Below are 23,439 nucleotides of genomic sequence, written 5' to 3' on the forward strand. Positions count from 1 at the left end.
TGGGCTGATGATGTCATCGTTTCAGAAAATATACGGATTCGCTGTCCACACGAAAACGCAAGGGCGGCGTTTTCAGTTTCACTCTCCCAAAACGCCGGATCCGTCTGGACGAAACGCCTATACGATACAAAATGTATGCGTATACAGCGAAACGCGTCTCCGTGTGGACGGGGCCTAAGTGTGCAAGGTTTCTGTGCGTGACGAATTTTTAAGATGACTAATACAAAAAAACGCATATGAAAATTTCGGACTCGGTGTGCAAGGACCTTTAGTCTTTTCTTACATAAAGCTATTGTATTCCATTCCATTTACATTTACGTATTTGTCAAGATGCTTTTATCCAATGTGACTTGCATAGTATACATTTTATCAGTTGACCTTTTTAGAGGTGAACAGGCTAAATCACTGTCTACCATTGTTGTATAAAAAGGGCAACATGGATATACTGCAAAATTTCTTTTTATATTCCACAAAGCAAAAAGTAGGAAATCTAATGGGGTTAAATTAGTAAATGATGACTGTTTTCGTTTAGTTTTTATTGAAAAAAGAGAATGTTTTATAGTATTTTCCTCTTTTGTTGATGCAGAAGTGTGACTTTTCAGTGATCTTTTGTGCTTGAAAAGCAGAAGAGCACAGGATGGTGGCGTGGGTTATTAAATGTGTCATTCCTGAGCTGTGAGAGCTTGCAGGCAGGTGAGTTTGGTGCAGGTTCAACAGGAGATAAGGAAAGGCATGTAGTCATTAAAAGGCTTCAGGTGTGGCTGGCGCTCCACACACCCGGCTACAAGAATGTCAGCCCATGGGCGCAATGGGCTGCTGTGGAATTTGCCTTCAAGCTGCTGGACTGGGTTGTTTTTTTGCAGCTTCCAAACACATACTGGTACACCATGGAGAAAAACGTGGGATGGCACGTGCACAATTTTCTTGATTTCTGCTTGATTTATTATTTAATTATTTTCTTGTAAACAGTATATATTTCTTTATTTTATTTCATGGAACACAAAAGGAGATGTTTAGCAGAATGTCCAAACAGCTGTACTTGTATGGAAAAGAGCAGCATGGACATTCTGCCAAACATCTTCTATTGTTTTTGTCTGGATTTGGAATGACATGAGGCTGAGTAAATGATGTCAGACTTCATTTCTGGTTGAAATATCCTTTAAGCGAGATCTGCTTGTCTGTGTACACAGTGTAATCTCACCGTGGTGTCAAAAGTTAAGTAATTTCGCTCGATCGGTATCTTTGATTGATGGATCATACTCCCACTCTCTCTCTCTAAACCTCTGCTCCTGTAGCAGCCTGTTGTTAGCAGGTCTCGTTTATATGAGATGGATTGAACTGACATTGTTGATCCTGTTGTTGAATTTCTCTTTCACCACCTGTTCCTATTTCTATTATAGACAGATAACAAATGACTCACTGCTGATTGAGAATGAACAGTCCTATATATAAAAGAACGGATGGACTCTGCTGTACATGCGGCGAGTGAGACAATCCGTTCATTGTGGAGCTGTTGTTGTTTATTGGCACCTGAGGAGGATTTTTGTGACTGCAGATGTTTTTTTTTTCTTCACATGGCTTGGTGCCAAGTGTAAACCATGATAAATTTGATAAACTGTGACTTTATTTAGTTTTAGGAATTACAGCCAACATTGACAAACAGGAGTTCATACAGGGCTCAATAATAATGATGACCCAGTGACCCGAGGCTCATTTTGTCTACATCTTGTCAACTACATCTTGCATATGTTGTGTATGATGTTTTTGTGCTTCATAAACATAAACCTTTGGTTTTTTGCAATGTGCTGAATGTTGTTGTTAATTCTTTTGATTCAACGCTATTAAGCTGGCTCATGTTGCAGAAATTTTGTGGTAGTCTAGGTTGAAAATTTCAAATAAAATTAATAATTAAAAATAAATAAATAAATATAAAAATAATAAAATTACAAATAAATTAATAATTAGAAATATAAATGATCATTTATAAAATGAATACAGCATATTATATCGTGAATTTAAATATATTAATTAATATAAAAATCCATATTTTGCAAAGAAAATATGTTTAATATGTAAACATTACAATGATTTATTTTTATAATTTTATTATTGTATTTTTTATATTGTAAATATATTTAAATTTAAATTTTAACATCAATTATATAATATTAAGCTAACATTCTTGTTTTGTTGCGTGGCTACTGAAAATATTAGCAGGCCATGTACAAATGAGCTACTAGCCTGAAAATAAAATAAGAAAAGTCCTTATTGTTGCATAATTCTGGCACTGTTCTGTTTGATGGAATATAATCAATCTTTTTAGGTCGAGCTCAAAGCCTGTCATTTAGCTGATATTTGACAAGGAGGGTTTAGGTGTGGTTATTCTAGCTGGATAATTTGTTGGAAAATTCAGCTGTGGTTCAGCTGACGAGCCAAGCCATGGATGAAAGACACGTGCTGCTGCTTGTGCTTTCAGGTAGCTCCCTGTCTTCTATTAAGACAGACAGAGGCCTTTGTTTGAGCATAATTTCCACATGTACGCCCATCTGACAGTCAATGGCGTCAATATTTGTGCTGGTGGGATACATGAAGCTTAGTGTGAACAGATCTGTGAATGAGCTCTGCCTCTTTTCTGTGCATTTTACAGAAACCTAAAGAATACAAGGAAGATCTTTTTTCCGACACCCTATTAAAAGAGCTCTTGTAAGCGATCCGTGTGTATGTATGGGTGGATGGATGAGTATGTGTACAGTATGTGTGTGCCTGTTCAGTTAAGCCATTGATTGCAAAGCATGAATGAATCCGTAGATGCTCCAGGCGGTGAGCAGGTTTCAGGCTTTCAACAGACTCCCAGAGGAGATGCTGGTCTGCTTTAAAGTGAGTGCAGCTAAACAGTCACAGTAAGAGACACAAACACTGATTCTCTGGTTTTATTTTGATAAGGAAAAAGGCTGGGCGATAAAGCTGACAAATATATATATATAGCGGTACTTTTCGTCCTTTATACACCATTCAATGTGTATATACATTATTAACAGTGTTAAAATTATTAACAGTGGTAATAACAAAGTTATTAGTAGATATATGTCTATAGTATACATATATACATGTACATATACAGTGGTGTGAAAAAGTGTTGGCCCCCTTCCTGATTTCTTATTTTTTTGCATGTTTGTCACACTTTAATGTTTCAGATCATCAAACAAATTTAAATATTAGTCAAAGAAGTACAGTGGTGGCCAAAATTATTGGAACGCTAGTATTTTCACCGGCTAAAAAATGGTTTTAAGTCAGTTATTTCTATCCTTTGCTGTAGTGTGTCAGTCGGAAATATCAGTTTACATTTCCAAACATTCATTTTGCCATTAATTGTAATAATTCAGTGAGATTTTTGTTTGCACAAGGAGTTTGACAACAGCCAGTGCTCCACACAGAGATCTGATCTCATCATCATCAGTCTGTCTGGAATGACATGAAGAAACAGAACAAACTGAGACAGACTCAATCCAGAAGAACTGTGGCAACATATCCAAGATGCTTCAAGAAACCTACCTGCAAAACTATGCGCAAGTGCACCTGGGGCAAAAGCTGCTATAAACGCAAAGGATGGTCACAGCAAATGTTGATTTAATTTAGTTAATAGAAGTTAATTGATAAAGAAAATCTATTTATGACATTATTTTTGACAGCATCCTAATTTTAAAGTGTCTAAAACTTTTAACAGTACTGTAGCTTTGCAGGTAGGTTTTTTGAAGGATCTTGGAGACCTTTATACAGTATATATGAATTAATAAACATATATAATATTGTGTACTTTTGATCAGAGTTTGCACACCATGATGAAGTTGCACAAGAATCATTTTTGTTTGTTAGTTCATCAGGGATGGGCATAAACCATCCTCGGGGGGAATCTGTGTTTGTCATAAACACCTCCACGTCATTCTGAGTCACAGGCGTTTTTCTTTACTTCTTATTGTTAGTATTTGTATAATGATACAGTGTAGTTGCCTGAAGTGTCGCTCTCGCGCTCCTTCTGTTTCTGAGATGCTGGAGAGAGTCTCTGGCCCCCTTCTGGCCGACCCCAGTACTGCTCCCCTTCCATCCAGCCGAGTGTGTGTGAGGTCTCAGTCTACAGGGAGACAAAGGGCATATTTTTCAGTTTGGAGGCCCTGCAGTGGGCTTGGGCGCAGTGGTGCTGCATTGCCTTGTCAGTGTCACAGTTGAGAGAGAGAAGGCAACCAGGGGCTGGGGTAAAGAGGAGGGGAGGGAAGGGGGATCACTCCATGCTTTTTCAGTGCTCCTATGTTTCCCCTAGCTGTGTTCGTGGCACAACATTGCACAATGGGGGCTTTTGTTTGTTGGGGGGTGGAAGCGGAGGCTATTCTGTTTCAATCATTTCTGGAAGTCCTGTGTTTGCGATGTGGTGGGGGCTTAATGCTTTCCTGTGGCTGTCTGTTGTTCCCTCTCTCTCCTTTTATTCAGTCTTTCTCTGTTTTTAGCCTCTCACCATCTCTCTTGCTCCATGTCTCTTTCAGTCTTTATGTTGCTTCTCACTTGTCTGCCTCCTCCTTGCCTTAAAGGGATAGTTCAAAAAAGATTCTACCATAAATACTCACCCTCATATTGTTCGAAACCTGTTTGAATTTCTTTATAGAGTGCTGCAGTGATGACGTACTTTTGTAGGCCAACCCAGAACCCTGATTCCCTCAACAAAAACACAATAGGATTTTTCTATTGTTTTTTGAAATATTGGAGAAAATAAGTAAAAGTTTATGATTCATACATGTTTGTTTATCATGATAATCTTCACAAATTAACTCAACTTTTATGATTTTGAAGCCTAAATACACAAAGAAGTCAAAAACTAAATGTAGGCTTTAAGCAAACTACAGTTGTATGACTTTAACATCACCACCATTAAACTTCCGACAACTCTTTCAGTCTTTATTTTCAAAACATTTTTCCTAAACGTTTGAGTTTGAATAGTTTGCAAGAGTGCGATTATAAACACAATGAGGCTGTGAATGTGGACTAGTGAGTAGATGAGTTTATCTTTTCGGTGTGATGACGTTAAAAACCTCTCTAGTTCCATTTAGGCCTAGCTAGCAACCGCCTTTTTCAAGACAAGTAAAAGATTTTAAAAAAGCACAAGTGGGTATTACAGATACATTTTATGCCATAGAATAAAATGTGAAAGCATCTTGAGCTTGTGTAAACCACAGACCATTTTTCAGGCGTTTAACCAAAAACGCATTCAGAGACGACTATAAGATGATGGAACGGAAGTGCTAAAATGCTAACTTGTTTCCTGGTTTTGGTCTACAAAAATATGTCATCCTTGCAGCACTCTATTCTGTGAAACACAAAAGAAAGAATTTTGAAAAGTGCCACTTCATGCTACATCAATAAATGGGCACTGGTTTTCAAGTTTTCAAGCTAAAAAAGGACAAAAAGCACCAAAGCACAATAAAATAGGTCCATATTACTCTATATTCCAAGTAACAAAAGAATGATTCCTTAAAGGGACAGTTCACCCAAAAATGACCCTTCAAGTCGTTCACCCTCATGTCGTTCCAAACCTGTAAGACCTTAGTTTATCTTCAGAACACAAATTAAGATATTTTTGAAATCCAAGAGCTTTCTGACCCTGCATAGACAGCTACCACCTTCAAGGCCCAGAAAGGTTGTAAGCTACGGGAGCTATGAAAATACTTTTTGTGCGCAAAGAAAACAAAAATAACGACGTATTCAACAAATTCTTCTCTTCACTGTCAGTCTTCGATGTGTGTTTACGAGAGTACCATGACGCATGCGTGTGGTGCTGCTGACGCAGGAGCCGTCACACGCTTGCGCTGTGGTGCTGTCGTGAACGTGCGTCGAATTGTTGAATAAAGTCGTTATTTTTGTTTTCTTTGCGCACAAAAATATTCTCGTATCTTCATAAAATTACGTTTGTGCCACTGGTATCACATGGACTATTTTAATGATGTCCTTACTACCTTTCTGGGCCTTGAACATGTCAGTTGTGTTGCTGTCTATGCAGGGTCAGAAAGCTCTCGGATTTCATCAAAAATATCTTCATTTGTGTTCAGAAGATGAATGAAGGTCTTACGGGTTTGTAACGAAATGAGGGTGAGTAATGAAAGACAGAATGTTTATTTTTGGGTGAACTATCCCTTTAATTAATTAGATATCACTCTCATGGACATGCAAAGGAGAACCAGGGCAGATGTCAAGATTTTGTAGCCTAAATGTTGGCCTGTTCCTCACACAGATGCTATCAAATGACTTCAGAAGACTTTTCCTTTTGAAGCTTGAAACCTTCAGTCCCCATTTATTGCAATTGTGTGGAAAAGAACAACCGACGCAGCCTTCAGAATATCTCCCATTGTGTTCCACAGAAGAAAGAAAGTCAAACAGGTTTTCAATGACATGAGGATGAGCAAATGCAACTGTATGTGTGCAGACTGGACATGAGATGAGAAGTGAAGAGGTGCAGTGGCCATCTGCCCTGCTCTGCTTTTCCGCATCCATCCCCCGCCCCCTACGAGCAGCCGCGTGCTTCTAACCCCTTGATTCCTCCTGTCGTGCTCCGAGCACATTTCACCTCTTCCCTACGCAGAGCTCTCGCAAAAGCTCCTCCTTAATCTGACTAAGGGCTAATCTGTTTTGGGATGGGGGGGCCAGACGAGGCTTAGAGCCACCAGACTGGCTGACTCACTCCGTCAAACACCCGCCTTCCCTCCATCCATCCGTCTATCCGTCTATCCATCAACCTGCCGGCACTGCCAGACAAGAGACACCTGTCTGCTATAGAGATCAATGCTGCCAGCGGTGGAGGCCTGTCTAAATCACCCAATGATCACCTCTCTCTCTTCCAGTGCATGTCACACTATGGCTGGAGGTGTATTTGAATGATTTTGGTAAAGAACAATCTGTATCTTACAGGATTTGGTTTGATTTCTGCTGTGCTTATTAAGTTAGCCTTTCGATTTCCCTTGTGTCTTGTGGTTTATGGCCCCTGTGCTGACTCTGACATTAGAATGAGTGGAAAAAAAGAGAGTGATATTGAGAGAGAGAGAGAAGTAAACAAACTCTGAAAAGAGGAGGTGAAAGAGGAGAATAGAATAATGATGTCACCGTCAGCCAATGAGCGGCGTGCACCAGAGAGCATTTAAGAGCTGTCAGCTGTCCTGTTCCATCCTCATCACAGTACACACATACACACACACACAGTGGCTGTGTTTGGAATGGAATACTAACTGCACAGTATGCACTGCATACTTTTTAAAAAACAAATAAATAAATACAATTTAAAACAGGGGGACAGTTGCCATTATGTAACATTAACCATTTCAAACAGTAGTATGCTGCGGTGTCACATGATTGCATAATGTTACATGTGAGTGGTGTCTAGGGTTTTTTTAAAATGTAATTTTGTGTAACATGTTTTAACTTGGCCTACATAGGGCAAGAAGGATGGAAGGATGTTTTAACTTTTGGTAGCCTGATCAAATAATGAGTCAAAATAGAGATAAAAATTCACAAACGTAATAACTTCCAGTTCATTCATTACACTAGAAAGTCAGTTGAAACTTGGGGTCAGTAAGATGTTTTAAAATGTTTTCAAAGTCTCAAGGCTGCATTTATTTGATCAAAAATACAGTATAACTGTAATACTGTGAAATATTATTTATGATTTCCCTACAGAGCACAAGCCCTAAAACTACATGCCTAACTTATGAATTGTATTACAATTGAGCACAAATCAGTTTCAGATATTAAATATTGAGTGTTAAAGATGAATTAAATGCTACAAACATGCCGTGTATAAGAAACAATATGACGAGGACTGAACAGGACATGATGAGGATTTCATTCTTTGTGTTTTCGACAGATTCAGTGAGAGGGTTTGACATACAGTGTGATTCATCCAGACCATAAACACTACCATTTTTTTCACACTCAGCTGCACGTGTAACCGCATTGCCTTATTTAGCCGTGAAGTTAATGAGGACAATCTATTACGAGGCCCATTGTTTACCACAGTAAAACAGCTGCTTAGTGTAATCAAATCTTTTTAATCCGAACTGTAAGCCTTATGGAGTAGTTCACAGTCCTCTGTAACAACAGGGGGCAATAACAGAGTATTGCAAACACAGTTTTCCTGCTGTTTACATTGGTTTGTGTGTGCGGATGAATCTATTTCGACCCATAATCGAAAGAGAAAAAAGGAATTATATTGTGCATACAAAAATAAATAATTTTATGGTGATTGAGTTTTCTTTGCGAATTAAAATTCATTAAAAAAGTTCATTATTCTCTTTCAATTTTTATCCCTATAATGCAAAAATAAAAATCTTTACATTATAATTACTTTAATGTAGACAAAATAAAATAGTATTCAAATCTAAGTGTTTATACATCATAGTAGTTTTTGTACGACCTTTTATTCTAATTTAAATAAAGCAATAATTTGTAAAAAAAAAAAAATAATAATAATAATGAATTAATAGTAATAATAATAATAATACTTATTATTATTATTATTATTATTATCATCTTCTGATTTTCTGGACACATTTGAGATGTGCCAAAGTTGTCGTTCAGATATCAAAGATATCTGTTTGACATATATACACTCATAAGCACTTATAAATATAATATCTACCTTAATTGTTGATATTGTACCGTCTATGACATGAATACAGATAACATTTGAGCATAATGTAAGTTTTTTTTAGGAGAGTGTTACGTGGCAAAATAAGATCGCTTTTTTGGCTTTGATGTGAAATTGGGCCTGTGGCATTTTAGCTCTGGGTTTGAACCCATGGATCTGTGTCCCACTTATCAATAAAGACAGAATCTCATCAGTCCATTTCACATGAAAGCACAGAAAAACAAAGCTCTGAAAGGAAGAGGAGAGGTCGAGCTTGCTCAGCTCACTAAAGCCAGCTGCTGCCTCTGAGGGTGATTGTGCCGCGGGTTTTGTCCCTCTCCGAGAACAAAAACGGGCCACACACACACAACCTCTCTGCTCCTCTCCCAAAATAAATAAAGAAGCAGAGGAGTCTGTATATATGTGTGTGTGTGTGGTGCCAGATGATGAATAAGTAGCCACCAGTCGCCCTCTTCAAATCAGGGACGCTAGCCAGAGCAGCAGCAGAGGCACGCACGCTATGCGACGACCCAAAACTAGACAAGGCGAGACGGTGGCAGGCAGCACCGCAGAGAAATGTAGTGGTCTGTCAGCATGTTTTTCATGAGGAAAAGTAACAGAGGATGTTCGATCACACAAAGTCTGCAAAAAAAAAAATTCAGCGAAATGAAACTAGAGAAAATAGAGATGCATGATATGTCTGTATCTTTCTGATGCATGCATAATAAATTCATCTTAATTTAATTTATCTTAATTTTATTTAATTAATTTTTTACATTTTTGTCTGATGAAGCAAAACATCCACCTATGTGGGATAGTCTGTTATTACATTTTTGAATTTTTGAAAGCTAGGTGTGCCGACATTTTTCTATTTTCATTTTTACATTTAATTTTCACATTTAAATTGATGCCACTATTAAATGTAAATCTTTAGCAAATCATGTACATTATACATGTAGCATTTAAAAGAATTCATTTATTTAAAAAAAAATGTATTTAGAAAAATTAATAATGGTTTATTTTAAATTAGTTTAGGCAAAAATAGCAAAAACAGTATAAATACTATGCATTTTAATAATATCAGCCAATTTTGAGTAATTGGCCGTGAAAATAATTATCAGCTGGTTCAAATTTATTTATTGGCTATTCTATATCATAAAATTAAAACTAAACTATCATTTCTGAAATTAATTAAAAGTAAACTGAAATGTAAAGTGAATTTATAAGTAGCAAATAAAGTAAAATAAGAACAAAATTGAAAATCCAACAACAGTAATAATCTAAAATTTGGCCTTTGGTCTCTTAACATTTTAACCAATTTTTCTCTTCCCTTTTGTTTTTCACTCTTTCATATTCCCTCATGCTTGTGCACATTACATGCTCTCTGACATCCACGAACTGTTTGTTTTTTGGAGATTTGCTATCCACCATCTGTCAGATTAGCAGGTTGCTAATGACCTTGTCAGTTTTTGAGGGTAAAGCTGCTGCATCATTTAATCTAGGTTCAAGGAAGGGCCGCTATATGACTGCCACTGACATCCGCTTTAAATGGCAGGCCAAATATATATGCGCTCAACGCTGGATTACTGTCTCCTTCAAGTAAACATAAAATGTAGATGTGGCGTTTTGACTCCAGATGTTGTGCTAGAGAAATGTGTGTGTTCACCATGCCAGGATGAAGAGTGTGGCAGCGGTATTGAAGCTGTTCTGCAAAGCTACTGATGACTGTCCGCAGAAACAGGGCTTGACAGAAGCGATCTGTTGAACTCAAAGACTCCTGATTGAGCCTGAGAGGAGACAAGACTCACTCTGTAACTGCACACGAGGGAGTGTGTATGTGCTTTTTAAAGGAATGGTAAACTTATTTTATAGGAATAATGAAAATTCTGTCATTTATTTACCTACATGTCATTCCAAACCTGTATGACATACTTTTTTTTTTTTTTTTTGTAGAACACAAAAGGCCTTTGGTCTCTTAACATTTTAACCAATTTTTCTCTTCCCTTTTGTTTTTCACTCTTTCATATTCCCTCATGCTTGTGCACATTACATGCTCTCTGACATCCACGAACTGTTTGTTTTTTGGAGATTTGCTATCCACCATCTGTCAGATTAGCAGGTTGCTAATGACCTTGTCAGTTTTTGAGGGTAAAGCTGCTGCATCATTTAATCTAGGTTCAAGGAAGGGCCGCTATATGACTGCCACTGACATCCGCTTTAAATGGCAGGCCAAATATATATGCGCTCAACACTGGATTACTGTCTCCTTCAAGTAAACATAAAATGTAGATGTGGCGTTTTGACTCCAGATGTTGTGCTAGAGAAATGTGTGTGTGTTCACCATGCCAGGATGAAGAGTGTGCCAGCGGTATTGAAGCTGTTCTGCAAAGCTACTGATGACTGTCCGCAGAAACAGGGCTTGACAGAATCGATCCATTGAACTCAAGGACTCCTGATTGAGCCTGAGAGGAGACAAGCCTCTCGCTGTGACTGCACATGAGGGAATGTGCATGTGCTTTTTAAAGGAATATTTCACTTAATAATGAAAACCCTGTCATTTATTCAACTTCATGTCATTCCAAACCTGTATGACTTGATTTCGCCCATAAAACACAAAAGCAGAAGTTTAGCAGAATGTTCATGCTGCTCTTTTCCATAGAATGAAAGTGAATAGCGACCAAATGGAGTTATTCTGCGTTTTACGCCTTAATATTTGTGAGCACTCGTATATTATTACGAATAAATGAGTGTTGTTTTCAGTGAACTAGGTATGTGTGTGTGTGTGTGTGTGTTTGTGTGTTTCTCTGTATGAGAGTGTGTTGATTTGTGAAGTGAGTCTGTGGCTCCCGGACAGCAGTGGGGTATTTTCTAACCCCCCATCAGCCAGGCAGCGAGCAGGCGCAGGGCTGCCAGGAAACACAGCACATTTAATGAAGCAAATCTGGGAAGTCAAGTATTTTTAGCAAACTCTTGCGCTGCGAGGAAACACCTCCAAAAGCAGTGGAAAACCAAAATAAAACTTCTCGCCTCCCCCTCTTATTGAATCAGCCAGACTGTGGTGGCCCATGTCTGTTCGATTTTCGAGAACTGCCTGGTTTGTAGGAACCTAGCGTGACGCTGGCACCGAACACAGTCTGGGTGCATGTTTGTATAAAACTAAATAGACTAGAGCTGTACTTAAAAAGAGAGAAATTGGCTATCTGGGTAAGTCTGAAGAGTATTTTTTAATATTTAATTGTAATCATTTACTTTTGAAGCTAATTTTAAATTCAACTTATTAATTAAATGTTATATTTTATCTATATGTTTATATTTCTGTATTTTGATCTAACTTGAAATAGGCCTACATGTTACTTAATTTTTTTTTACATAGTTTTTTTTTTTTTACTTTTCACTCATTGTTTTTGTTTTTTTACTAAAAAAAAGTGTAAATTTTACACAAAATAAAATACTTTTTGGTCCATTTTGTAGTCTTTGTGTTGAATTCAATATAATGTACAATATAAAAACATGTACATTGTATCAAATATAAATGTTTGTAATTACATTAATTACACAGTAATTACACAGTAGTTAAAAACATTTAATTTAATGCGTCATCACAAAAACGAATTCTGCAATTTTGTGATGATGTATTTCATCCCATATATGGAGTTCCTTCCTTCCTACCAAATTTTTGGCATGTGTTTGTTTTACTACACTGCCCAAAGTGAGGGTGACTAGAAACGTTTTCTCACTCCTTTTCTCGCTCTCTCACACGCATATTTTTTTTTTTTTTAATGTAGGTGAACGAGTGTATGTTGTTTGTGTAAACTAGATGGCAGGAGAGAGAGACATGGGCTTTTTATGCATACTTCCATACAAGATGGTTTAATGACTCTCACATTTCTTGCTCACGCTGTAGCTCACAAACCCAGGGATATTAGCAAGTGGGATAGATATTTGATTATATGATTTTGTCTGTTTCTTTCCATTGTTTTGTTTCCTGCTCAAGAATCACAGAAACAGATGGCACCTATCTGCAGTGACCTGTTTGCAGAGGCAGGCGTGCTTCTATTGGTTTTACCCGCCTGGGTCATGAGCCTTGTGGGATTGAGTGGAGGAAACATCCACCTCTCTGTGTGTACTGTTGTGGTTATGCCGAGTGTCTAGAATGATCCCAAGTGGGATTGTTTTTCCGGATAAGGATGTGGCTTGATGGAGCCAGGGGTCCAACCGCAGGTCTGCTTAGGGTCCTGTGGCAGTGGAGAGCAAGGCTAACAGTCTGCGCCTGTCAGTGGTAACCTGAGAGTGTTTAAGTGCACATGCTTATACACACGTAAGTGCTCATGGTGCTCATACATACAGGCACACAATCATACTCAATCATATATTGGACATTGCTATCGCATTTATACATGCCTTTGGAATGAGTCTGATTGTGTCTTTTAAATGGTTCAATTTTGTGTTTGATAAATCTGATGATCTATCAGCTAATGTTAAGTAATTGATAACAGAACAGAAATGTTTTTGTTACGTTACTTTTGGTTTAAGTAAAATGAAAGTCCAGAACAAAAGTAAAAAACAATATCTGGCTGCTTTGACAAAGGTGTACATATAATGTTTTCCACTTCTGTTTGTTTTAAATATGAATTATAATGGATTATTATTAATTATAATAGTAATTATTAATTATAATTAATACATATTACGATTGCTTAAAATGAACAAATTCCAAAACAAAAGTAAAAGTACTTTGACTGTTTTGTCTGAAAAGACAAAGCTGAAAATAAAATATTTTCACTCCTTTTTGTTTTAAATGTTAATTATAAGTAATTATATTTAATTATAATTCATATCAAATAAATTAAATCGTCCAAAACAAAAGTAAAAACACATTTGGCTGCTTTGTCAGAGCTAAAAATATAATGTTTTTCACTTGTGTTTGTTTTAAATATTAATTTTAATTATTATTTATTGTAGTTAATAAATATGATAATTGGTTATAATTAATATGCCATAAACTTTTGGAAAATAGTGACTTGAAAAAAATAGCTGAAAACTGGAAAACATGCATATGTAATTACCGTGGTTACAGCACCACCTCCCTCTCCCCACACCAGGGAGGACTTGTTTACCACTTTTCTACTTCAGTCAATGCATGCCAATCATTGTGGACCTCCCCCTCCCGTCTCCAATTGGTCCATCTGTTCACCTCCTAGTCCCACCTCTTCAGGACTTACTATCAAAACAGAATGAGGTAGTATGCTGGTACAATCAGACATCAGGTATCAGCCATGACTGTTGTACATATTATTATTTTTATTAGTTTGAATAATAACAAAAATTATGCATAGTGTTAGGGTTAGATATTTATTATATTATATTATATTATATTATATTATATTATATTATATTATAGTATAGTATAGTATAGTCAGGGAACTACTGTTATTTTTACAGTAAAAAATTTTTTTCCAGTGAGATCACTTTAGGTATTCTGTCAGTCCTGTCATCCTTTACTCACCCTCAAGTTGTTCTAAATTCAAAAGAACCAAAACATGGAAACAAAAAAAGACATTTTTAATCTACAAACCCAATTCCAAAAAAGTTGGGACACTGTACAAATTGTGAGTAAAAAAGGAATGGAATAATTTACAAATCTCATAAACTTATATTTTATTCACAATAGAATATAGATAACATATCAAATGTTGAAAGTGAGACATTTTGAAATGCACGAAAGTCTATGTAAGCAACATTTTTTTTTTTTTTAAATGGTAAAAGTAATCCATATGAATGAGGGTGAGTAAATGATGCACCAAAATTTGTATTATTGTTTTTATGATTTATAATTTATTTTAATCTTAATCTGGATTTAGATATTAAAATTAATAGCTGCAGACCAAGGCACTCAGCCTATGTAAACATCCATGTACTGGTTAACACATCCATCTGCAACTTGCATGATTAGAAAATTACTGTTAATAATGATGCAAAGCACACCCATTTAAGCAATTTTTTTATTGCAAAATGTGTAATATGTGTGCTCCCAGACATGTTCTTTGCCTCAGTAAGGGCGTCTGTCTGCGTTATTGTGCTCTCCCTCAGTGGATTTGTTTTGCACCATAGAGGGGACATTCGGTAGTCTGCCTGCTCTGGGGCCTCTCGCTGGGTCACGTTATCCCAAATCTAAGATTACAAACATCCCTCAGCCCTGCGTGCACGCCGAGTCTGCAGCAGCAACAGAAGCGAGATCTGGCTCCAAATGCATGTATTTGCCATGTTCAGCTTCAGCGCTGCATTTGAGTGTTATGGAATTCAAGACGGGTTTGCCTTTTTTCCCTCCTCCACATGCGCATGTGCTACAGCAGAGTGACGCGCAAGCATTTTTTTTTCAGCTCCAGGGAACACTATTGAAGCTAGATTGTGAGCCAAGCAGCACATGATGCATTAATGAAAAAGAAATGCCTTGCATTGTTGAAACGAAACAATAAATTGTGTCTGCACCAATGAAGCACTCATGTAATTTAAGTAAAAAAATTTCCATCAGTGTCCTGAAATGTGTTTTTGTGGCTGGTGCCGAGCCCAAGAGGATTAACATTCTGCACTGAGATTACCCGTTTTGAACATTCTAGTTATTCTTCACGTAGCCCACTGAGTTAAGACCCTAAGACAGAATGGCATCCAAGTGTGTCAGTGGGTTCGCCCGGGGATAATAACACTGTTTTTACTGCATTCCTCTTAAAAGATTGCGTCAATCCAGAAGATATTGCATTTAACCTTTTATATAATGAGCCCCTATGTCAATTCAGTTGCTGCTGAGGACGTCTGTGGCGGTTTGGAGCGCCGCAGCGGCTGTGTCTATGTGGTCTGAACAGTCGGCTTTCACAGACAGGGAGGAGAAGGCAGGGCTGGTCAGCTCACTGCAGAGCTGGTCAGCAAGCGGTTGTCTCCCTCATGACTGCTCAGAGTCACATCAGCACCGTCACGCCACAGGGCCCTACGCAACTTTGTCGCTTCACTAAACAAGTGACCTTCACGTTTAGCGGGTTGTTTCTGTGCTATTAAACATCTGCATTTGTGTTTAGATCCTCTGTGGAATTCCTTGTTAGGTAGCACAACATAGTGGACACCCACCATGCTTGGCATAGCTGGATGTAGAGACCAACAATGTGGAAATAGTTGCGGCACTCTCACCAACTATAAATAAAGACCATATCTTCGGAAAAAAATATGAAGTAATGTACTGATTGTGATGCTGTATTTTTGTTTTTCTCTTCGTTCAGTCTTTAGTCAGCCCGAGCTGTCTTCCTTTCCAGCAGAAGGCATGCATGTCTGAAATATTTCCTCATTGAGGAATTGCTTTGGAGCTTTTTTTTGTGTGTGTGTGGGATGGAAGAGCAGTTTGCCTGGGGTGCCCCCTTTTGGTGGCATTCCAAATAATGAATAACTTCCTGCTTCCACTCACTACGACTGTGTATGTAAAAGGATTAGAGAGCACTAGCTAGCCAGGAATGCTTATGTTTAGGCTTTTTAGCTCAAGCGTAATTCAATTCTTAGGTAGTTAGAGGACGATGAGATATTTAAGGAGACGTGAGCGAGTTGGTTAGGGTCGGAATTAGAGCTGGAAAGTGTGCTGCTATTAATAGGCCATAAAAGGGCCATGTGGCTATTTAAGGAAATTCAGTTCTCATTTACAGCTCCACGCTATGCCTGTTTAATGTGATATGTGTATGATAGAATATTCCTAATGCTGGAGTTACGCGATTATGATTTGAAAGGTAATTGGTTTTGCACATGATCCAACAAGCGATAAAGTTATCTCTGTAAAATATGATCATTATTTTATCACATTATGATTTTATTTCTTCATCTCATGTACATTACGGTATCGATTCCTGGTTCATTTCTACTCTAGTTAGACATAAAAAACTGACTTCGTGTTCAGTGAGGGAATCGGTTGTGAAATCATTAATAGTTTTTTAAAGATTCACTAAGTGAGTCTGATTCACACTGGTTTTGTGAATCTTTTAGAGTTTTGAAAAGGGTTAGTTCGCCCAAAAATGAAATTTCTGTCATTAATTACTCACCCTCATGTCTTTCCAAACCCCTAAGACCTTCGCTCATCTCGTGTTCGCGAGAGTACCATGACGCATTTGTGGTACCAACACAAATGCGTCATGGTACTCTCGCGAACACGCTGAAGACTTATGTGGAAGAGAAGAAAATGATGAATAAAATCATCATTTTGTTTTCTTTGCACACTAAAAGTATTCATAGCTTCATAAAATTAAGGTTGAAACACTGATTCTATTTTAACCATGTCCTTACTACATTTATTCTGGGCCTTAAACATGGTAGTTGCATTGCTGTCTATGCAGGGTCAGAAAGCTCTGGGATTTCATAAAAATATCATAATTTGTGTTGCGAAGGTGAATGAAGGTCTTACGGGTTTGGAATGGCATAAGGGTGAGTAATTAATGACGGAAATTAATTTTTTTGGTGAACTTACTAACCCTTTAAGACCTGTTTGACTGTAAATCAGTTGTTGTTTCCATGCACTTTAACTTGCATATGGATGCACACAAAGTTTTCTCGACTGTCACAACTTAATCACAATGAAATATAGTGGCATATCTTTTCTTCTGTATTGTGATGTACATAAGAATGTAATGGATTATGAAAAAGCATAGAGCGGGGCATGATGTGGGCATTGCACTCAAAATTAATATGAATTTGCTGTTGATTGTGGAGGGGCAGGGTTTAAGCAAACTAAAAAATTAAACATACATGGATGAACCTTTCATAAAAAGATCTATAACAGGCTTTTACATGCATTTACATGGCGACTCTAATTAGATTTCAGTCACAATTTTACAAAACATTTTGGTCAATCTGGAGCTCTGCATTACCCTAAATAGCTCCATCCACCATGGAATCTCATTGGTCCAAAATTCTGCTTCTCATAACTGTCTGTTGAACATGAGATATCTTTTGGTGTCTATGAATGTGTGTCACACTTGCAGCGGTTTTGCATTTAGTGTGAATAAACACATTGCTTGTCGTCAGAAACTTGAGATATGGGAGATAAATATATGTTTTTTTTATTGCTTTGCATGTGCCCTGTGGCTGTTTTGGAAGTTATTCACAATTGTTTGTTGTTTTTCTCTCACTAAACTTAGGAATTAAATTAAGGAATGTTCTAGCAGTTTCTGCAGGGTGGCTTATGATGTGGCAGAATGTGCAGAAGAATTCTAAGCATCTCAACTGGCAGGAGTAGGAAAAGTGTCTCCACCCATGCCAATTAAGTCCCTGCTGATGTTTGTTTCACCTTGTAGACTCGAGAGTGTGTAAAATCACATCCTGGTGCTGTGGGATCACCTCAGTGAACCCTTTTTTCATTTGTAAGCCTATAGGCAACTAAGTAAACATACACACTGTGATGGGAGTGAGGACAGACGTGGTAAGATTAGCATGCCTCCGAGCGGCTTTTGTTGTAAGTAAAAATACAAACAAGAAAGAAAGTGTCCTTGTGAGTGGAGGGGAGAGGGGGGGGTGACGAAGGTCAGGTTGTACAGTGACCCGCATCTTAAGGTGTGGTCATATTGACCGTTGTTCAGAGAATTTTTTCCATCAAAATCCAGTCATCTGAATAGTAATTTGGCACAAGTGTGAAAAATTTCCCCACACACATTTTGCAGCAGGTTTAATTTTATAACGCAAATTCGTGACAGAAAACTGCTTCATGCATCGCTATACTATCGACAATAGACAATGGCGCTTTTTTGGTCCACTAAATATCTCCAAAATGTTGCTAGTGCGGCTGCACCTTTATTTGCTGTTTACTGGCTGGCAGTGCAATGTGGATTTATAGCTATGTGGATGGGACGCATCAGGTCTCTGCCATCAAACTCTGCCATCGTCGTGACTCCCCTCTGGACCACATGCTCTTGTCGTGATCCTGGACATAGGCCATCCATTAGAGCTGGGACGTTGATGATTTGAGGGGGGATGTGTATCCTCCATCCGCTGAAATCCTACTCATACCAACTAAACGTACCATATTCATTTCACAAATAAACAAAACGGTTATATTTCCCCTGTAATGTTATTCTGCATGATGTGAGCTCATAAATAAAAAGGGGAAAATCCCATGTAGACGTTTCTTTGGCTGTGCCCCCTGAGCCTGCTAAGCGGAGTGCCAGGATTCTGTTGCCGGGCGACCAGGAGTGCTGTGCCATGCGGCTTAGTTGCCTCCTCATGTTGAGCTGGTGGTGCTGGCTGCCTAGTTAGTGCTTGGAGTCCCACCTCGGGCTGCAACCCACCCAGGCAGACCTTTCAACGGTATCTGCACAGATGCTTTTCCTAGACCTGCTGTCAGATTCCTGGACTAGAGTTCCTATTTCATGAGGCAAGCATCACTATGACTATTTCTCTGTTTCTAGCATTTCTGCCAACCCATTACTTTTTGACGAAATTTGCTGTTCTGACATTGAAATTTGTGCACATCCGAGAAGAATTTTTTTTTTCTTTAAAAAAAAAAAAAAAAACTGATTTAGATGGATTTATCTCTGAGGGGACTGACTGTCTTCAGAAAGGTTTTGATGGCATTTCTTTGCATCCTCCCAACGTATGCTTAACAAAGAAATTTTTATAATTACAGCGCTGCTTTGTGTACAGTGGTAACTTGGGTAACCACTGTATTTCTGCTTCTGCATTTTCATTCAGCCCATCTGCCACATTTGTTCAGACCGATACAAAAAAGTATATAGAATTAAATATTAATATATTTCAATAAAACATAATAAACAAAATCATTTGCCATTTTGACTCATCCTAATTTCTTAAAGAATGGCTGAAATGCGAGGTTTTGTGTATGCTGTTTTTGTCAAAACTTGTATCATTTGAACTGTTAAGTTGATTGAATTATGATTTTATTTTAGTGTAATTTTACGGTTGATGTTACCATAGACATAGGAATTGTCTTTAAGCCACGTTTCTACCTAAACATGCAGTTCTATTCTAATATTGTAATTTTAGAATTTTTCTACTGCTGATTCCAATAAAATTTTTAGAAGAATCTAAAGAGTATTGACAAGTATTATTTGTATTATAAGACACAAAATATCTATAATATATTAAAATATAGGGGTGTCACAATAAATCGATTTGTGGATCGATTCTGCGATTTTCCAAATGCATCGCAATTCTCTCTGGAATCGGTTCTGAGCTTAGTATTTAAAAGCCGATGGCGCTCTAGGCAAGTTTTTAACCGCACACTCAAATGCTCATGAAGAAGAGTGCGTGTGCATTCAACTAATAAGTAATTTAAGGTGTTTAAATGTACTTGCACCCTGGCTTTTATGCTTTTATGATGCGAGATTAATGTAAACACAGCCCACTGTGAACACTCGTAATACGCTTCAACCTTTTTCGAACTTTATGAATGATTATTTTAAGTGGCGTGTGTGTAAGGAACTGGAAGCAAGCAGAGTACAGCTGTTTCTAAAGCACGCAGTGCCATCTGCTGTTAAAAACTAAGCTCAGAATCCATTCAAGAGAGAATAGCGATGCATTCGGAAAATCGCAGAATCGATTCCACAAATCAATTTATCGTGACACCCCTATTAAAATATCACCTTTTTAAAGGTAACATTGCTGATAAAAGTGTTGTTACTTTTTAAAACAACCAGACAATTTTGAATGATTTTTTACTGGGCAGAACAATATAATGGGCAAAACATTTCCACTTGAATACAACGCGGTTTGCGCTCTCTTGATTTCAGCCTTAGCAATGCCCTAGCAACTATCCACAACACCCTCACAATTGTTACTTGGCTGTTGATCAGAGTCAAACTATCAGCTCTCCTCTTGTGCTTTTCCCACCCTTTCTCTCACTGTATCATATTACTGACAGGGCTTGTCTCTCATTGCTCACTCAATGCAAGTGATTCCATTGGAATGCTTATTGATCCCACATATGTCAACAGTGTACTAAGATCCCTTGACTCTTCATAGCAAACAAGTGTGTTCAATATGGCTTGTTGTTGAAAGCTTAATTTGAAACGCGCTGCTATTTTTTCATGCTTTTTTGCACCGCATAAAAGTGACTTTCTCACGCTTTTAACAGAAGCTGGTCTCTCATGGAAATTGGCATATGGATCATTTGGGGTTACATCATGATGTCAGTAACCTTTCTGCGATGGAACTGATTTGTTTGTCAAGAGCTGATTACAGAGAGCCTCCAAACAGACCCGTTTGTTTGTATAAAACTACAGTTCAAAGGCATTGTTTGAAAGGACAATGGACATGTTAAGACGAGATGTAGACACAATAATTACAAGGATTTCGGTAAAAAAAATTTGTTTATGCCATGTTCAGTACCTCTGAACATCAATCAATCTCCACTGTTGTTTTACTTTCCCAGGCATTATGCATTGCTGTGTTTTTCATGTGTTAGTACAGTGGAAAGAATTATTATGCTGTCAGTCACAAGTACATTTACATTTTAAACACAATATTGCAAGTTCCGTTGTCTATTTTTGCTCCACCAAAATAGGTCAAAACAAAGTCAAAGAATCAACCATTGCATTTCCAAGCAACACACAGAAGTGGTGTTTCATTCCTAAATGAATCAGTGTTTTAAAAGTTAGGAATTCACTAATGAAAACTTGTTTCATAGCAGACTGTATGAGTGTTTTTGAATGAATCAGTTCAGTGAATGATCTGATGACTCAGTTATAAAGACAGTCACTTGTTTATTTCCTGAATGAATCAGTTGAGTGAATAATTCAATGGTTCGCTAAAAAGACACTTGTCACCACCTACTGGCGCGACGATGTTATCATACAGAAAGAGTCACTTAAAAATTGCACCATTGCACAGGCTGACAGTCTGTCTGAAATGTACAAACACAGACAAGAGGAGAGATACAAACAGTGAAAAAAAGCCCTGTCAGACTGTATATCAGCACTCTTGGCACACCGCACAGCCAATCAAATCTGAGTACTGTTGTGTTACTGTTAGCTGGTGTTTCTCATCATGACACATTCCAGCTCAGTTAAAGCCCACCACAGATGGACCGTGGCTTCTCGTTGGGCCCAGCCTGACTAGATGCTTCCCAAGCTAATAGTCCAAACAGCGGTCCATCTGCTAGCTAGACTTTTTGGCTTTGCCTCTGGTTCTACTCTTCCTCTCCCCCTCCTCCCTACTCTCTAAATTCCCTCAACAGTCTCTTAACAGTAATAATATTTAGCTGTAGTGAGTCCAGAGCTGCAGTTTACTAACAAGGCTGGCACACAGCAGCGCCAGGCCCTGCACAAACACCCTGCATCCTGACTTCACACAGGGTTTCTTCCTCCTCTGTGCCCCTCTTCATAGCCGTCCTTTTTATTTTTACTTTACAGTCAACTGATCCTAAAGCTAGCTACCACCTTACCCCAGAACACACAAAAGAGACCATAAATGGTCTCTGATCCCTCATATTTAGCTGATTACTTAATAAATAAACCAATCTTACGTATAATAGTATTCAAATAGTAATAGTGTTTTAAGCCTCAGGAAAAAACATGTTCCTCCTTAAAACATGTTCAGTTGATTTACAGAGTTGCCTTGTATATTAAAACTCAGTCTTCTTTTGAAGCAGCAACTGATGTTTTTCTCTATATTTGTGTTTTTCTTTTCCAGTGTGTCCAAAGGAGTGTGAGAAGAGGGCGTGCACGGAAAAGGGCAAGTGCTGTCACCCCCAGTGCCTTGGCAGCTGCACTGAACCAGACAATGATAAGGCATGTGCCGCCTGCCAGCATTACTTTCACGAGGACCGCTGCGTTGAGGCCTGCCCGCCGGGCACATACAAGTTTGAAGGTTGGCGCTGCATCACCATGGACATGTGTGCCCGTGTTCACCTACCCAGTGAGGTCGACTTTGTCATTCACAATGGAGAGTGTGTGCCGGACTGCCCATCCGGATTCACCCGAAATGAGACTCAGAGGTATGCCACCTGAGCTGGATGTAGGGGTGTCTCATTAGACACCAATGTCAAGAGTGTTTCTTTATGATTTTGCTGTATTGTTATTGATAACTAAAACTCGAACTGACACTATTAAAATAGTTTTCCTTAACCCTCTAAGCGCCAAAGTTCGCAAAATTGCGACAAGACGTCATACTTAATAAAATAGACTGTAGTTCCTAATATGGTGTAATATCTCATTTGTATTCCCTACCACTAGATGGCAGACATGTAGTACTTCGATTCTAGACCAAAATTACGTCACGTTCCTATTCAAAGTGTTCAAGGAAATAGCAGCGCAAGTGAGCTATCGTGTCATTGATGCGGAAGCAGTTCAGTTTATAGCGTGCGAGTAAATTGTGAGATTTGTGAGAGAAAATCGCCAAATGGCTAATAAAAAGTTGTACCGTGAGGATGTGTGTTCAGTTCATAGCGTGCGAGTAAACTGTGAGATTTGTGAGAGAAAATCGCCAAATGGCTAATATATTGTTGGTTTCCTCTTTTCTGATCATTTGGAATGAGGATAAAAATATAAAAAAACATGCAAATAAGAATTGATTGCAAACATCAATTCAATATCTACTATTTCCTGAATATTTTGAAATTCAAGATGACTGCCCATGATGACATCATAATATGCGAATTAGACGAGTATATTTACAACTCACATAAACTTTCGGTCATGCCCAACATTTTTCTAATTTACATTAGATCTCTATCTTTAAGCCCTTTCAAGCCACAAGCTTTTGAAATCTTGATGTCAAAATCCAGCATTTTTCCAAAAATCCCT

At 38.0% G+C, this 23,439-nt stretch overlaps 1 protein-coding gene across 2 annotated transcripts in view; it reads left to right on the forward strand.

Annotated features, from left to right (window-relative positions):
- The window catches only part of igf1ra (insulin-like growth factor 1a receptor), a 98,653-nt gene that overhangs the window by 54,214 nt on the left and 21,000 nt on the right, over window positions 1–23,439 (forward strand). For both annotated transcript variants that reach the window (XM_016550468.1, XM_016550469.1), the window contains exon 3: window positions 22,328–22,631. In XM_016550468.1, coding sequence (XP_016405954.1) covers window positions 22,328–22,631 — 304 coding nt within the window. The remainder of the gene's footprint in view (window positions 1–22,327; window positions 22,632–23,439) is intronic.

Source organism: Sinocyclocheilus rhinocerous, unplaced genomic scaffold (assembly GCF_001515625.1).
Source record: "Sinocyclocheilus rhinocerous isolate Xijiao unplaced genomic scaffold, SAMN03320098_v1.1 scaffold1938, whole genome shotgun sequence".
Classification (NCBI taxonomy): Eukaryota; Metazoa; Chordata; class Actinopteri; order Cypriniformes; family Cyprinidae; genus Sinocyclocheilus; species Sinocyclocheilus rhinocerous.